At 36.3% G+C, this 18,683-nt stretch overlaps 1 protein-coding gene across 5 annotated transcripts in view; it reads right to left on the bottom strand.

Moving 5' to 3' along the window:
• Positions 1 to 362: 362 nt before the first annotated feature.
• Positions 363 to 18,683, bottom strand: part of LOC148170037 (uncharacterized) — a 32,120-nt gene continuing 13,799 nt past the window's right edge. For 2 of the 5 annotated variants that reach the window (XM_088044464.1, XM_088044459.1), the window contains exons 4-12: positions 15,435 to 15,591; positions 15,234 to 15,381; positions 9,010 to 9,141; positions 4,943 to 5,017; positions 4,824 to 4,893; positions 4,656 to 4,777; positions 4,521 to 4,602; positions 1,127 to 3,616; positions 363 to 745 (exon numbers count right to left, since the gene is read on the bottom strand). In XM_088044464.1, coding sequence (XP_087900590.1) covers positions 1,131 to 3,616; positions 4,521 to 4,602; positions 4,656 to 4,777; positions 4,824 to 4,893; positions 4,943 to 5,017; positions 9,010 to 9,141; positions 15,234 to 15,381; positions 15,435 to 15,591 — 3,272 coding nt within the window. In that variant the 3' untranslated portion in view covers positions 363 to 745; positions 1,127 to 1,130. Of the gene's footprint in view, positions 746 to 1,126; positions 3,617 to 4,520; positions 4,603 to 4,655; positions 4,778 to 4,823; positions 4,894 to 4,942; positions 5,018 to 9,009; positions 9,142 to 11,777; positions 12,193 to 15,233; positions 15,382 to 15,434; positions 15,592 to 17,789; positions 17,887 to 18,683 lie in introns of those variants that run through there. The other 3 variants (XM_088044460.1, XM_088044461.1, XM_088044462.1) reach the window with 3 other exon arrangements.

Here is an 18,683-nt window from a genome sequence, read left to right as displayed (position 1 = left end):
ACAAGTGCACGGACTAGGGACTTTCACAACAGGTTGGCAACAATGCCAATCAAAGTTTAAAAACTCAAAATTATAAAGCTACATCGCTAAACTGTTAATGATTTTCTAACTGATTAATTACATTTTGAGATTTGGTAACTTAACTGAGACTATAGATAACCCACTGTATCACTGTAACATAAATTTTTAAAACTCAGTCATGTGGTGACATCTATAAAAATGTTACATAAGCCATGCACAATATCTCAGACCCAAACCAGAAAGCAGTGACGGTTTGAGTCAAAGGCGCAAAATTCAAACAACACAATTTTTAATTTGTATAAATATTTATTGCAGTTCAACATTTAATATCAATAACTATAAATATTCCCACACATATATTTGAAGTATACATACATTATCTTTATTCTTAATTATCTCTCAAGCACCACATCTCTCAAGGCTTCTTTCTCCATTGGTCAACAATCAAATCAAGATTTCATCACGCTGTGATTTCACATTTAAAAAAGTTTTAAAAAGGCACTTATCTACAGTATAAAATATACAATAATACAAATTATTTTAAATCATTAATGCCGGTATCATCACATGGCACCAACTTATTAAAAAAGAAACAATATAAAAATGTGATGTTGCACATTAACACTTATTTACAAAGACGTTACTCTATTTAGACTTTCGACTAACTTTTTACAATTAATTCCTAATCTGGTTATCGCTCGTGTTGTTCCCCTGTCGGTCACACCTGCAAAAAAATACTATTAGAAAAAAAAAACTTATTTGTACTAAAATTGATTTGTCATTTTTCACCGAGAACACTGAAAAGTGATATAACTGCTTAAAGATTGCATGAAATATTACTTTTATTTGTAAAAAGACTTCAAACTAAATAAACAGCACGTTTCAATTTCTATTGCAGTTTTGGATTCAACAGAAAAAGCGTTGGTAACAAAAAACGAGACCTCGCTCTTTTCCGTCTAATCCAGCATTCCTTTCTCATTCTATTCGGTTAGTTAACGAGTCTACTGAAGTAACAACTCCATTACTCAAAAGCTCTGAATCAAGTCCGTAAAATTGCAACATGCTTAACCCATTTTACACTTAAACAAAGCTCCTAGCAACTTACATAATTACGGCACAGATTTTTTTTGTGCCTCTTGTGCTCTCTTTTCCCATTCCGCTTTCCGTTGGTTGAAATTCAAGTTCTTCTTCTCCGTTATCAACTCTTCGGTAATAAATTCACTCTTTGGCGATATTCCCGTGATAATTTCGTCCTGCGAAATTTTCCTCTCGATTAGATCATCTCCGTTCTTAATATTTGATATCCAATTATCTGTTGTTATCCTCCGTTCGCTGAAACTAGCTTGCTTTTTCACGTTTGTTTCCTCAGTCTTCGGAGGATTCATGCTGAAAGCCCGAGTGTAAACATTGTTATTAGTGGGCTTTCGTAACGTAACTTCGGCCACTTCAATAAACTTCTTTTCGTTCACAGGTTCTTTGATTTTTGGCTGTTCTTTAGTTGGACTTTTGATGCTTTCAGTCAATGGTTCTCGAATTTCGGTGGGTTCTTCCTTTTTGAAAGCTTTTGATTCTTTTGTAATTGATTTTTTTCGTTCTTCTTGAGGAGACTCCGCTTGGTTTTCTTTGTCACTGTCGCGGGTTTTCGTGTCATTATTATCGTACGTTGCCACTTGGTCACCTTCCGTGTCTTTGAGTTTGAGGGACCGTCGCGCGAAGACTTTCATCAGTTCAGGTTCCTCGTCATTCTTCTGCTTCATCATGGATTTTCGACGCAGGACCACAGGTTCGGCAACAGAACTCTTTTCTCTGAGTGGAGCTTCGTTAGTTTCCTCTTTCTCTTCAAGTTTATCCAGACTGTCTTGAGACGATTTATCCGAGCTCTCTCCTTCGGCTTTCAAAGAGTCCAAGCTCACGGATCTGCTCCTGAGGAATGGTTTTTCACTAGTTGGAGAATCAGGGGAATTAGAACTCGTTGAACTTTTTCTTTTACTGAATTCGTTCTTCTTGAACCTCGGCTGTGGTTGTATCACAGTGACGGAAGAATTGTTCTTGGAAGTTTCTTCTTCGTTTTTTTCGATGATTTCTATGTCTTCCTGACTAAACTTTCTAGGGATGTTCTTGGCAGTTTCCATGGTGAACACGCTTTTTGGTCGACTTTGCTCATCAATGATTCGTGGAGAGTTCATTGAGAAGACAACGTTGCTTGTTGGTTTAGCTTCAACTTTATTCAACTGTCTGTTGAAGAATTCTGGTACTGCGCTTTTAGGAACTGTGACAGTGCTTTGTGTAATTTGGGTAGACTCACGTTTCAGTTGAATTTTTGTTACAGAAACTGACTCTTTTGTGGTAACTTCTTTTGTTTTGTCCCCGGAAGTTAAAGTTTCAGTTCGCGTGTTCGTGGTATTGTAAGAGTCGGTTGTGTTACTCGACACGCTGACAACGGCAGTATGACTGGGACCTGATATTGTAATATTGTTGATATCTTTAAATATCTCAGCGGCTAGATCAAAATTTGGCGATAAAATGGAAGGTTCCGGTTCTTCGTCTTTCGTTTCTTCCTTAACAGGTGGATCTTGCTTCAACTCTTTAGGTTCTTCTTTCTTATCAACAGTCGGTTCTAAATGTTTGATGCTATCCAAGGACGCAGCTTTAGAAACTGAAAATTTCTCATTCGTTGCTTCACTGATTTTGTTTTCGCTTGGTTTCGGAGCAGCAGGTTTGACTGATTTGAAGCTATGTGACTTGGTGACTGGTTTCACAGGTTTGATATCATCGTCGGGTAAATCAGTCAATGATTTGAAACCCGTATCGTCAACTTCATCATCGAGCGACAAAACTTTCTGTTGCAATGAAGAAAGTCCGGGTATCTTCATTTTACTCCTAATTTCTTCGTTTCTAGATTCTCTTCTGACTTCTCTCCGGACTTCTTCCCTTGACTCTCTCCTCACTTCTTCTTTCGACTCTCTCCTCATTTCCGCTTGTTTACTAACAACTTCTACTTTCGTTATCACAGACGCATCGACACTTCTCTGAAACTTCGGAGACTGTGGCGGGCTCAGACTAGCATTCAAAGTGTGCCTCTGCTTAATCCGACTTTCCAACTCGGCTTGCAGAGGCGAAGTTCCAGCAAACGACTTCTCCGGCGACGGTTTCGGTAAAATGCACTCAAATTCCCTCCTCTGCACGTCTGGAGACGGCGGCAAATCTATCGGTTGAACCCTTTGCCGTGCCGCTGCCCCCGACCGCGGAGCCGCTATCGGTTTCGATTCCACCCTCTTCGAATAACTACTTTCCGTACTTTGTTTCGAATACGTCGTCTGCACCATCGGAGGTTTTTCCTCTTTCGATTTCCGTTTTTTCGCGCTACGACGGGGGAATATCCGGTCGAAGAACGACTTATCAGTTTTTTCTTCTCGTTCGTCTTCTTCCAGAGTTGTGAACTGATCTTGAGATTTGCTACCGGCGTTGGAACGACTCCGGTTGAGTTTCGTAGCGTCACCGCCGGGGGCGGCTAAACCGGGAGGAAGAGAAGAACATTTTAGTTGAGTTTCGGTAAGGGTGGATTTCGTGCTCATGCTGTAGTGTTCGAATGTTTCTGGAAAAGACATGCCATGCGTTAGCGAGCAGCCAAGGGTTAAATGGAGACAAAACAAATTTTTTTTTTTATATTTTTGTGTCTGAACGTTGAATTAAAGCGACAGAACTGTACCTGCTGGCGATATTTAACTAGCTCAGAAATAATTTTTAAACGACTGACTTTCGAATTTGGTCTAGCGTGTTTTATTTAAATACTAAAATTTATTTGTAAATGGTAGAGTCTTTTATAAAAAAGAAGGCAATATTATGCAATTGTAGAAATTCATAAAACCGTTACCAGTGAGCTAAGAATTTCATTTAATTTGTTAAATAATGCGGCGCCATTTTTTTTATCGATCGATTTAATTTCTATCACTTTTTATCAAAATGAGCAAGCAACTTATTTAATTATGTTGGATTATTTCCGTTCAATTAAATAATGTCGTTGACCCTAGCCGAGTATGTCAATTTAAAGCAAACTTGGAGTTATTAATTACAACCGAAAATTAGTTAAATTAGCCGAATCAAGGTCCCAACACGAAATCTGGAATTATTATTTATTAGCTGAAACCGGTACGCCACCTGTTTTGCTCATCTGAAGAAACCAGTAACACATTACGTGACAACGACATTAGTTCCAAGAACGTAATTGTTAATTAATGGATTCCGATCATTTTAAAGTATTTTCACTAAATTATCGCAAAAGGTAAAAAAGTGACATTAATTTCCTCGCTGGCTAATGACGTATTAATCCACGGTTTTACAATAACATTCACCGGTGGAATAAAAGTATGAGAATCCCGTTATTGTTGTCGTTGTGTAACGATTAATTAAAAAAAAATGCACACAATAAAAATCCATCGTTTTTTGAAGCACAATTAGCACAGACAATTCAATGCAATTCACAGCGATTTGAAACAAACCTTTTGAAATGTTCTCCGGTGTCATGCTCCTTATCGATGATTCCTCGTTTACTTCCGGTGTAGTTGGCAACGCGTTTGACAGCTACAAGAAAACCGAATTTGCCAGAATTCAATCAGGAAATCCGAATATCATACCTGAGGTACTCTTTTATTTCTGTGTGGAGCTCGCCTCTTGGGCCTTACTGCTACCCGGTGATGAGCCGCGCTGTGGTTTAGAGGTGCGGAGGAAGAACTAGGTTCCAACTCAAAATCGGAATCTGAAAACAGGAAATTAACCAAGTTCGTGGTTTTATGGCAACGTACCTTGATCCGAAGAGCGTTTCTCTTGCAACGATAACTTGGAAGAGTGTCGCGACTGTTGGCTAAACGACTCCTACAAAAAATCACAGTTACTCTAATTCCGTACCGTTTATGGTAATTACCTCGTCCATTTCCGAGCTTCCCATGCTAAGGAGCGAGCCATCACTGCATGTACTGTGCGATTTCGTTGGGAGATCCTGGAACAATTTCAAAGAATGAGTCCTTTTATCTTAATAGCGCGGGATTTCTCTGGCGATCGTAATATTTTACCTGGGGTAAAAAAATTCGAACGCCATTAATCCAAGGGATATTTGTGTTGAAACACTGCCTCGGTGAACAAAACATTGTTTTCAGGAAACATTACACAGATATATCTGTCTCGCGAAACCGTGATTCCATTCAGCGTCGAACTCGAAACTGCACGAACACTTTCTACAGGTAAACAATGTAAACTAAATGTTTGAATCCCTCCATGTTGCGATAGCAATTATGTGACTGCCTATTATGTAACTCGGGACTTTCAACTGTACGAATCCTCCGGTTTCATTTCCTCTAATGCAGTCTGACCTAAATCTCGGTACTGAGTGGTCTAAATAAGCAAAATTTGGCCGATTGTTTTCGCGTTGACACCTCGGATAGGAAATACGCCTGTTCGTCGCAGGCGGATATAGAGATCTTATATTTTAAATTGGATTATGACGCACACCATTGACGTCTTTGTTCATTACAGAATTTAATTTCTGGAGAAATAATAGGAGTTTGCAGAAGTTTAAGGATCCGAGTACTGGAATGTTCTATTCCAAGGACTTCAATATCACTCAAATTCCATGATTTCCGGCCAATGTTTTAGACACGTTCATGGAATAAAATTTATTTTATTTCAATACATCCTATCCTCACTTCTCCTCCTTTTTTATCTTTTTCCTAGTTCCACTCCGACAAACTTGATGGGTTTTTAAAACTATGTAATTTCACGGGTGTAGTCAGAAGGACGTCAGGGGGCCTTGACCCTACGAAAACCTAAATTTTGCGAAAATTGCACTGAAACAAAGCCCCGTCTACGCTTTGAATCGGTTACTAGAGCGTGCATATGGTTATGTGAGAATAATGTATTCATAATATTGTTTCTATTAAATTATAATATTGCCAACAAAAGAAAGCGTGAATGAATGACACAATACTAAACAGTTTTAATAAAAAATTAGCAACCTTTATTAATTTCTTAATTTATTGGAAACTGCACGACCGTTTGAGCCGATTTTGAATAAAACAAAAACATAAAAAAGCGCTTGCCCTATTGTAGCTCTTGGTAACGAACGATTAGAAAGATTACATTTACGAAATTATGAATTACAATTTTTAAGACGTCGCGATATTTAGATATTACACAATTCTTACGAATTCGGTCACCACTGCATTCATCCGATTAGCATGAGTACAAATAGACCGTAAAAAAATATTTATAGTTACATCATTCAATTGCAAGTCACTTTTTTATTATACGCACTTCAATCTTTGATTTTCGTGGCCTTTAAACACCACTTTCGATAGAATTGACATTTCGACGTTTATTATTACGCGTAACAAAATCAAAGAACTCTTCGCTAGTCTCATTACAAAACTACTGTAATCTGTGATGGAATTTATTAAGTTCGTTCAAATTTCCAAAATCTGGAGCAATTGAAATTACGGTACAAAAAAGCCTTTTGCTGCACTCTCACCCATGGGGCAATTCAGATCAAAAAAGATAACGCAACAATATTGAAATTGGAGAGGAAACGTTTGCAACTCGAGAAATATTGCTTCTTCCATCAATCGTGTTGTCACATTCATTTTCTTCATTGGTTTAGACTGCAATAAATTGTTGCTTAAGATTATCACGAGTTTTTCTCCTGTTACAGTAATCCTGATGAATATTTCCATGCCACATGCAGAGTTTCGCGTACGGTTGGTTGCATATTATCATTCCACGGAAGCTCATTGTTGTCTTTTCGTCTCGTAAATTTGTATTTTTGAGTACGAACTTCTCGATTATTGAAATTTTCTCCAATAAAACGGATACTTTCTTAGTGAATAATTACTCTCCCGAGGCCATGAATTATAAGTATCGTCTGGCTCGCAAGAAATTGAGCAAAATAGAGACACATTTTCTGGAAGTTGGAAGAAATATGAGAGCGCTTCATCTTCGGCGTCTGGATTTTTTTTAATGTTCGATTAATTGGCTTGAATGTCTTGTGGTTTCCACTTCCGAAGCCCGTCAAATCTAATTTTCTCACACAATGGAAATGATTTTGAATAATTGCTCGTTACACAATTTTATTTTGGAGCGGCGCAACAATCAAAAGCGCAATTTCCACTCGTTAAATCTGAAGGATTCACAAACCCTTAATTGGGTCACATGGAGACAAATGAAAATCCGATATAGTGAAATGTCAAGTGAAATAACGTATAGCTTCTATTTTAATCGAGGTCTGCGAAACAAACGCCAGACGCATCAACCGGAAAGGTCGCATTCTAGGTGTTTCAGTTTCAATGGCGTTTCTGAAAATCGATCAAGGATACCCTCATTTAGGGATTCCATGATCAAAAACAAAGGGAAAACCACTGCTAATTTAATTAAGTGCAAAGTGGGAAAATTGCACTGCGCTTGCATATAAACACTTAGTGTTGACCAAGATGCTGGTTTTACACTACTAATTTAACCATTTACTTTCCACTGTTACAAAACCTCAATTATGATGTTTTCATCATTATGAAAATGAGCAATAGATCTGACTTAACGAGAGTGTCACTTAAAAATTGAAGCAAGTGGAGGCAATTTTTTCTACGCGAAAGTTTTACTTTCTTTATCCAAATTTGTAAAGTTCGGAGAAAACGAAATTTGGCAAGATTTACATAAAACGTTAAGAGACAACAGATGCTGTGACCCCAACTATTATTATAAACCTGACCTCTTCAACGAGGAAGTTCAAAATATAGAGTGAAAGTGTTAGCAATAAAATTAATTTAAAAAACAACCAGCAATTACATTTCCATATCAATTATATTCTCCAGTGTTATTACTGCTAATTGATTAAACGCTTTATGTGCTAATGAACTTCTAATGAAACATCACAACCAACTTTGTGGCCGTTTTCACTGATACGACGATTAAAAAAAGTACGTGACTGTTTCACTAAAGAAAAATGGCATTGTTGTAGTAAATTTTTATAGTAATTTTATAGATTTATAAACAAAGATTTTAATTAGCGAAATCATTAAAAACTGCTCGTATTATCGCTGTTTTGTACCGAAAACAAAGCTGTAGTAACATAAGTCACGTACATTGATTTAAATGAACTCATAACAATCATAGAAAGATAAGACAATATAAAAACGATTCACTCCACTCAGACACTGATAAAAATACAACAAATTTTTCAAAACCGTAACTCCCATTGTTATCATTCTTTGCATTGAAAACTTGATAAGAAACGGAGTCAGATTTTTCTCTGTCGTCTCAGAAACTGGTTAAATAATGATGTTATCGCTTCATGAATGCAAAATGAGAAGCAACGCCCCTCGTCGTCCAGATTTTAACAATTCCTTGGAAAATCTCCAAATTTTAAAAATCGCGTTGTTGCTTCAACAGTCTCGTATGATAAATTTCTTCTCATTACAGTAGCGCTTATCTCCTATAATCAGTAAATCCGTCACTGCTTTTTGCAAAACAAAGTTCTTTGAGCCGTCAATTTAATTAACAAGCTACCAGATCTCGATCATAATAAATCACTTTTCATCTACACCATTTAATTATTATAAATCTAACCAGCGAATGTACAGAAGCATAGTCATAAACAGGGACATTGTGCAATTATGGCGACCGTTACCCAGAAATTAAAATTTCCGCCGGAGGCACTCAAATGCTCAATCAAGACGGTGGTCGTCGCAATGGAAGAATAAAATAGCACCTCTTTATGTACTCAGTTAGACAACATATGGTCGACATGACTTTGAAACAAGACAGTTATGTTAATAATTTTAATATCCAAGAATGGAAAGATGTTTTGATAAAAACTGTCGAGAATACAAATATTTGTGTTTCGCAACAATTTTGTTTCTGGGTACAGAGATTCGAATCTGAAGACGGAAACAGCGGGCCTACGTGAGATAATAAAAAATGCTGAAAATCATTTCTTTTTTTACTCACTTTGATAGCAGTCTTTTCAAGAAGAGCTTCAGTGGTGGTCGGTGAATTGCACGGACTATGCGGAAGGCCTTCATCGTCTTCGCTTGTGTCGCCACGACCCCGCCTCAATCTCAGCCTCTCACTCAGCTCTGTCTGAAAGAATACAGAAAATAAGGTAAGGACAACAAAATGTCATTCAATCCACAGGGGTGAAGGCGAATGCAATTAAATCCGTGCATTGTACACAACTAGAAATTGTGGAAACCGCCAGAGAGCGCTGCCACAGGTGGATTAAACTTAGTACTGAAATCAACACTGAGTCACGTCCAACACCCACATGGAGATGATTTTCCTGAATAATATGTGAACAGAAAGCGTCGTTGTGGGAGTTGGGCATATTTTTAAAACGCAGAGATCAGACGAATAATTAAAAATCATAAAAATTCAATACGCGTAGAGAAAAATGCTGTTAACACCGCTCAAATGGATGAGTGCGATTAGCAATACAAACATGACTTGTTTATGTTTTGTCATCGGTCAAGTGACAAGAGTAATCATTCCAATTTAAAATCGTATAAATCTTTAGGTGATGGGAAACTGTTGGAATGTGATTAATACGAATTAAACTAATTCAACTCAGTTTCTACAACTCTAATCAGTTTATCTCAAAATAAACTAACTTCAAGTATTATTTACATGTTTCGTTGGTTGATAAACCAAAAATATAAGCAAAGCATCGCAATGTTGACTTTATTTTGATGTTTGTAGGCACTTCTTTGAGATCTTGTTTTTCTTCACGCTTCAGGATAAAGCTAATTTGAAAAAATGTGGCGTACACTTTAGTGTCGTCATAACATTCATCCAAGGTAGGAATTTTATTAGCTACTGCAAAAACATAAAGGTTAGTTGTTAAAACACTTTGTCTGATGGTGATGGCAATTGTTTTTCGTAAACGCTTAATTACTCCATGGCCTTTAATGAGTGTAAAAACTTGACCTAATTATCACGAAATGCCCAATTTCTAAAGCTTTGAGCGTTTTTTCCTAATTGATTCAATAACAGGAAGTTATAAACATCTCGAATCGCACACATTTAAATTGCTGTCTTCTGCCAATTGAGGTTATTTTTTAAATGAAGGTTAAGAACGGTGGTGCCCTTGACCATTTTGTTTTTGGAACAAATTCAATTGAATTGAAGTTGGCAGTTTTAGTAAAATTTGTTTTAGAAAACCAGTTTTTCCATTAGGTTCCTTTTGGTTCGAGATAAATTAGAAAAAACTAGTTTGCGCTTTGATTTGCTTAAACGTTTCATCAACTTTTATTAGAATTGCCTTCAAAGCATCATGCTGCAGGCAAAAAGTGATAATTATTACAAAACATTCATTAGATCCAATTGTGAGTCATCAATTTTCTCTCGACTCATTGCTACTACAAGTCATTTGGATCTCTTCTTTCCAAATAATTTATTAATTCGTATGTAAAATTATTGATATTATTCTAAAATTTAATCAAAATTGAAATCATGAATAAAGAGCAAAAAGATGCGGCAAGCTAATTCTTTGTCAAATTATATAGCCTGACAAATTGAAAAGATGTTGATTAATAAAGTTCATGCTCCATTGTCAAATTAATTATGGATGCCTTGCTTCGGTCATAAAATTATTAGGAGTATTATTATAGATACATAATTTAGTAGATAACGAAGAAAAATTTATAAATTAATGATATCGTTGGCGGAAATATAATAATTTTTAACTAGGCATTAAAATTTAATTAACATCTCGTTTGATCTATAAGTTTATGATTTGGCACAAATAAAAACAGGTCGAATATTATAACCTTAAATTTCATTGTTATACCGTTGCAATTAGCAGAATTTTATGTACAATTTTCGCCCCAAAAATAAAAAAATCTTGTTAAACACGATTTTTCCCTTTCATTTTCCGTTGCCTCTAATGACTCTGCCAACGGTGGCAAAAGCGAAAATAAAACACTTTTTGTCGTTGAACTACTGCTGTAAGCGAATGCAAAAAGTTTACTTTAAAACTTCGCCAATAACCATAAATTAGAGGTACTTATCTACCAAGCGGTTGTTTTATTACTTAACGTCCACTGGTGGTACATATTTAAACAAAATAAAAATGAAATAGGTCACATCTTTTGAAAATCTGCTATATTTAAGTGTGAGTAACGAACGAGCTCGTTTTTAAGTGAAAAAAATCGCTGTCACTTTTCCATTTAATAACAATTAAAACAGCGTTAAGAAACTTCGTTTCACTTGCCCCACGGAAAATGAGGACATTATGAAATGATTTGCGCCGGTCTGTTATTTTTTCTTTTTACTTTCAGTAAGAAAATGTCAATATTCCTTGTTTATGGATATTTATCTAGTTCGTCACTTTGATGATTTCTAGTGTTTGCAGCAGCAATTAGCAACAATATCGAATGACAAAGCTAAATTAAAGAAGCTAATATGTGTTCAAACACAAGTAACTGTAATTGGGTAATCGTTGGGTGAGTAACCCATTATCGCTGCGGTTAATGATTAACGAAAAAATATAGAATTCCTCGCCGTTATTATGGTTGAGAATAAACTGGGAAATGATGTAAGAATGTAAAAAAAATTGAACTCCATCCTACTCGCACAATTTGACATTAATCTAGCCACAAATAATTTATTTAACGGTCATTTATCGCTTGTTGCCGTTGTCACACTGAGTAATTTCGCCATGTATTCCAAATGCACGGAAACCGGCTCACGTTTGAGCCTTAGATTCCTGCATAACTCACCCAAATCCTGTAGAGTCTCGTCCTAGCAGGAACACGTTCGCCGGTCCTGCCCCAACAGCGACCTTTCGATTTAGTCCGCACTTTCATTTCATTGAGACAAACCACTGCATTTCACGCAATAAATTACACTAAACGCACACACTGAATTCCAAGCAAGAACACATTTATCTAATCGAATCGAGGAAACCCAGTCATGACATTGGTGAATCAAGGAAATGTTTGGTTTTTCTTGGCGATAAAATCCTGATGTCGCTTTGTTATCAGGGGATCAACAATTCGCCCTGTTAATTCCTTGTCAATTAAAACGAGGAAGGATCCGTTGCACGTTGTTTATTGGGCGTTTTTCTGGACACTACACGAGGACCTGCTGCAAACTGTGCTGTTTCAAACTCGTCTGGCAACTTTGCACCGACCTCATCGGAGGTAACGGCATCGACGTGCTCGTGGTCCGGCGATCGGTCTGTATTAGTCACCTCCTAGGATATTCTAGCGAAAATGCGATGGGTGCTTTGTGGTAGAATTTCTATTTTTATATTCCTACTCACTAAATAAGACACTCCTATTTCCTTATCACTCAAACATAATAATAAACAACGCCTAACAACGTGGGCCATCAAAATTACACTCCGTTTTGATTAACATCAATCAAAGTGTTAACACAACAATGGGTCGTATCATTTCCAGATTAATTGCCAAGAAAAATTATTTAAACCATAAACCAAGTTTTTGACTGTTCACATTATCTCCAAGCAAACATTAAATATCAATCGTGGATGATGTCCATCTTCAAACACGCTCAGTTTATCAAAGCCAATCCCTCTGATAATTCAGGTCTGTCTATTCTATACAAAAACGCTGCTTTACGTAATCCGAAACCATGATGATTCCAAGTCTATTATCCTGGCAACAAACGCTTGTGACAGAACAACCAGAACGAAACTGCCAGAGGATTATAACTTCCATCTTAATTTAATTCGGAGACAGAATTATTGACCGAATTCCGTATTCAAGTGTGATTATTCAGTATTAATGGAGTATTTCAATTATGGTCGCATTCATTAGGTTTATCTTAGAATGATTGAGAAATTTAATGGGTGTTTATTCAGATTCGACATTAAAGTTTGGTGAATGAGCTGGTTAAGAGAGTCGAACATTTAACGTGCCGTTTAAGATTTTGATGGAAATTCGATTTCCCGAATGAATTGAAATTACATTTAGTAAGGGGATGAGAATATCAAATAATGAAGTAGTGAATAGACAAAAAAATTGAAATAATTAATTAACCAAAGGCAATGAATGGCAATATGCTAAATCCATATAACTTGGCATTCATTTTGTTTTTCAAACCTAAAGATTCTCTTTGAGATTCCTAAGATTCTTTAAGATTTCAAAGCATTTTCAAAGGTTATTTACAAAAAATAAACCTGTCATCATAACAAATATTTCTACAGCTCCATTGTGAACTAATAAAAACTCGTTTCTTTTTATAAATCGATGAGAAATAACACTACATCTTCATTTCTCACAGTGGAAATCTTTTTATGTCGTAAAATAATTTTTTCTGGCGAATTGGGGCCACACCTTACGCATTAACAGTAATGCTATAAATTCCCAATATAGCTATAAATATGCGAGATTAAAATCCATAGCACCACATGTAAAATAGCGTCGGCTATATTTTTTATCAAGATAAAAACTAATCGAAAAAAATGACAAAACAGGACGGGAATTTCTCAGATTACAACGCATCCAATTCTGAAATGAATAAACAGAAGGTAAAGTAAGATACAAAGTAATAAATCACGATTCGTTGGTGCGTGTTGTCAAGAACAGTTTCGTGTTATGGCAATAAAAAAATCCTCACATGTTTAAACCATGCGAGAGTATTTTTGAACATTACCACATTATAATAGTGACAGATTAAAAATTAAAAACAAAAGCTACCACGATCGACACTGCAGCACGTGTTGTAATCTTACGCCATTCACGTTAAATACATATTTGATCAAAGATAGTGCCCTAAAAGAACTGATAGGTTGAAATTAGAACGCTCCGTCCACATAATGCATTTTCTAGAAAGAAAACAACCCAAGAGAATCCATCAATTACTCGAGCTCTTCTCCTCGCCAACAAAACTGCAGTTGAACTTTAGCTAAAGCATTTGAAACAACTACTTGCAACAGATAATGACTGTCCGCACCAGATCACATACTTTCGAAGTCAACGTGCACATTATTTGTGCTTTAATCTCGTGCACACCTCAGTGGGTGCAACAGTTAAAGAATCGCATTCTTTTGATGAAGAACCTCTACAATGCGTTCTTTCAGGCGTTTCGACAACCTGAGACCGCGACTTTTCGACACCCAACCAGTTAAATATAAATACAGGAAATACAAGGAATTTCGGTCGCTCAATAATAAACTTGGGAGTCGAGCGACACTGAAATGTAGTAGAAACTTCCTTTTATGTTATTCGTTATCAGGCAGAAACAGGATGAACATTCTACTGACAATAAGCCAAGATAGCGCAATTTTTTAACATCGAATCACTGCGCTTGCAAGTACTCTGATTACAACGGTCTTGACTTTGTTAGAGCGAACGTTGTCTCAATGGCAGAAATGAAATATTTTATTGGATTTTTATAATGCCAGCATGCCCGTGAAAACTTCAATTACGACGGCGGAAAGTACAAATTAAAAGACAAGTCATTTCAAAGTCCGACAGTGTGAAGAACAAATTCGATTCTGACTTTACAGCTGACAACAGGTGCAAACCAATAATTTCCACATTTAAACGGACAGTCACATGTCTGCAATACACATCTGAGCAGTAACTGAAGGTTACAGCGTTTTATTTTACGTTTTCGCATTTTATTCCACACTTTCCTTGACGTATAAGTTCAATGCTCATTTACATTACGACCTTGATTTTTCAAGTATCAATAAATTGTCGACGCAGCAACCAAAAGTGCAGTCATAATAAAATCTTCAGAGATTCAATCCAATTTCTTTGTGTAAATTTTCCCCGAGGGTGGTACGGTTTATAACCAACCACACGTGATTTCCCCTTTTCTTTCGACGCTGAATTAATTCGAACCTCCCTAACTAGTTATTCATAGACTCACACCCTCTCGAAATACATAAAATTCTCCCCAAGCAAGACCTGGGGCACCTTGTAAACAAACCTGTGACATAGCCATTGTTCATTAAGGCGTCGTCGTTCGGACGCCACTTCAACCTTCACGTGTTTACATTCCATAAAATAATCTGCACGGCCCTATTGATCCGTCCTTTAAACATATCGATAGAAATGGCAACCGGTAATTACTTATTTAGCTATGGTGATAACGACTTATCTCTAAAATTAATTCAACTAGATATGACACGATGGGGATTCAAAACAAACTTATTTTTGGCGCAAGGACAAATTCTTGTATTGCGTGACCACAAAACTCACCTGTAACCTCAAATCAATTTGGGGCTGGGAAGTCGACAACGATGATGAGCTTTGAGCGGCATCTAACTCAATGTCCGATCCTGAATTAGGAGAATGGAAGACACTGTCATGGGATACGCTCAATCCGGGATGCATTGAGGACCCACTCCTGAAGGAAAATTAATATTTTTTATACAAATCATATTGTATAAGTGAACTGACCTCCTCCTGCTCTGGTCCTCTGTAATGGAAAGCTCGCTGGTGGACCTACTTCTGAAGTCATCCTTGTCGACGATTTCAACTGGAATAACATCTTCGGACGCCTTGTTCTTCCTTTTGAACCACTTCCTCGGATTCCAGAACTTCTTTTTTGTAGCAGCTTTAATAGAATTAATTAAATAATATCGTGTTTATTAGCGGTTATTGGAAAAATTCAATTAGTAAATAACGCATTGGAAATTATTTTGATTTAGATATGTGCGGAAACGATGATAAATTTACCGATAGCGTACTTCCTCCGGCTCAACATACTCCATGTAGTGTTTATCGGACGTGATTTGATCAGATTGGGAGGGTCAGCTGTCAATTGACCGACAATTGTGAACTGACTAAACGTTACTTTGATTGTTGTTGAAGAATGACTCACTGCGCTAACGCACGTAGAGGACGAACTGCTCGATCAGCGAAAGAAGATAAGAATGGAAATTTACATCATGAAACATAATACACGAAACTGTATTAATACAAGAAACAATCAAAACCGACATTCGCTGATATTTGAAATATTCATTCTTGTGAACTGCTTGGAAATCGTTAATTGGTGCGATTAGACGCTAATTTTATCCACTTGGATAAGGTTGTTGAACTGAAATTCGTATTCATTACAAGAAATAAAAAATTAAAGAGGCAGAAAGAGCTATGGATGGTTCAGCACTTCCGGTTTTAATTTTGATGAGTAGAATGCGCTTTTAACAAAAAGTTTGAGCATTAAGTTCAATTAAAAACTCGTTTTGGAAAGACTTGTTTCGATCTAAGTTTTCAGCTATAAGCGGATTGCATAGTATCGGAGTTTTAATTCTCTCCTGGCATTTCCCATACTTTTTATTTCCGTTGCAGAATTTCGAAGAATTAATTTCGAACCGTCATAATATGAACTCCATCGAAATTCTTACAGATCGAGCGATTGACGTGCTCAAAAAATGAAAAATGGAGTAGGACAGCCGATTTACACTGAATTGAATAAAACAGTTCATTTTATTCAAATTTTACTGGTGGAAGATAAGAAAATTTTATATGGATAGGTAGTAAATCAATTTCTGGACCGGTCTACACGATGAAATTCCACGAGCTCCAGAAGGAAATTCTATTACAGCTTGCAAATACCAAGCACTATTTTCCAAAGAATCTGTATTTATTACCAAACGGAATTTAATTCAAGTTCACTTAAATGTCTATTCCTCAAGTCTTGTAAATAACAATTTGATATTTTTATTGTTGATATCGGGTTTTATCTACTTTACCGAGTCCCCAATAAAAAGTTAATATAATCGAAATGTAGTTTATTGCACAATCCAGTTAAAATGCAGTCTGAATTTGAAGCGGCTTCAAAATTAAATACACGATTAGCCCTAAAACATGTGTTTTACACTTGATAAGATTAGATTAGCCGAACAAAACGCACGATAGTAGATTTAATCTTATCAAGGTAAAGGGTTTACCTAAACAATGTCCCTTGAAGTATGACAATGCCCAATTATAGGCATAGATCAGTGTAGAACGTTACGTAATTTCGATTCTATAGGCTTTTGTTGCATTAGATATGCAAACGCCCCACGCGCTGCTGTATTATTTTGAGGTAATAAAAAATTGAAAGGGGTCCCAGTACACCTTCACGCACACAGCTTAAATTTTGAACAACGCTATTAGGTGGGATCGATACCGCATAAATAATGCAATTCACTTCTAAATAAATAAGGAAAACTTTATTACTTCTGTGGCAAAGTAAATATTCTCTCCTTTCGGTTTCAAAAACGTTTTCAGTTCACCGAATCGTGTCATTTATTAACAAAGAACAATGAACTTTCTATTGATCTTTTTGTATTGATTGGTGCGCTTTTCGAAGAAACATAATTTATTATTTTCAAAGAATGTGTAAAATAGTAATCCAGCGATGATAAAGCCAGAACCCCACATGCAATATTAAGCTAATTGGGATTTATTGTGTTATTTGTCGGAGCATGTTCAATGCGATAAATAATTCATAACAGCACTTCCATGGAACTGTTTAACGTTCAAACTTCGTAATTATCCTTCCAGTTATTTTGCCACCTGATCCCGCTGTAGAAGCTTGGAATAATTTACAAAGTTTTTACCGAGTTAATATTTTCACAGAACGATTATCCGATTAAAAAACCAATACGAAAATGTTTCAGAAATCACCAGAGTTTGGTCATTCTTAGTAAACTTGTTGCATCAATGGCTCGGTGAGAATGGTTCTTCGACCGCAAGCTCTCCAACCGTTTAAAGGTTTTTGTAATCAAAATTCGAAACACATGGATAATAAAAAATGGAACTCACTTTCAATATCATATTCTTCGGATTGGAAGTTATACAAACTGATCGATCTCTGCATCATTTTCGTCAGACACAGTTGCCAAAAACCTGAACAACGACTGTATCAATCAATTTACGTCGACGTGATGCGCGATCGGATTTGATACGAGATTAATTTTATCCAATTTCAAAATGGTACTGAAGATGAGTACCGTTTCAGCGATCATTTAATTCGCTGGTTTGTAGCAATCCAAGCACAAAAGTCTGGAGAAACTGCATAAAATGGATGAATGCTCAGCATGGAAGTATTTATTCATAAAGACTATGTCGAGAATTTACTTGAATTTATTACTTTAGTACGACAGAACCACAGCCATATTCTCGACTTTTACAACAGTCAACCACAAATATCATCCATCCCAGGACGTTTCACTGCATTTTACATGAAAAATGTAAGCGTAAATCACTGGACAGGTGACATAAATAGGGTGAATTATTGCGACACATTTGATTGAAGCCAATGAAAATATACGACAATGCAGAAATGAAATTAATTAAATATGTATTCATGTTGCCGTTGAAGTAATGTTTTATTAAGTGTGTGAAAACTTCTAATAAGCCATCAACATATTAATTAATTTCCATTGCAACACGAGGTTTTATCTAGAAGCTAAACTTATGAAATTAAATCTGACTCAAGCCATTCAAGCTGTTGCACGCAGACATTTCGGTAATAAGTTATACATATTTCATATCTGACTGTAATTATTTTGATAAGCTTAAAATACAAAATGGGTCAATGTAAACTCCATAAAATAACGCATTAAAATTTAAAGAGAGCGTCTCGCTCCATGTCCTGAACGAATAGGTCACTTTTTCCAATTTTTTGCAAGAAAGATGGCATTTTGATCTGATGGT

This window comes from Gnatocerus cornutus, chromosome 8 (genome assembly GCF_029298725.1).
Source record: "Gnatocerus cornutus isolate USDA-ARS CGAHR chromosome 8, icGnaCorn1.1, whole genome shotgun sequence".
NCBI classification, from domain to species: domain Eukaryota; kingdom Metazoa; phylum Arthropoda; class Insecta; order Coleoptera; family Tenebrionidae; genus Gnatocerus; species Gnatocerus cornutus.
The sequence above is the reverse complement of the archived record's forward strand: the minus strand, read 5'-3'. Positions and strand labels throughout refer to the sequence as shown.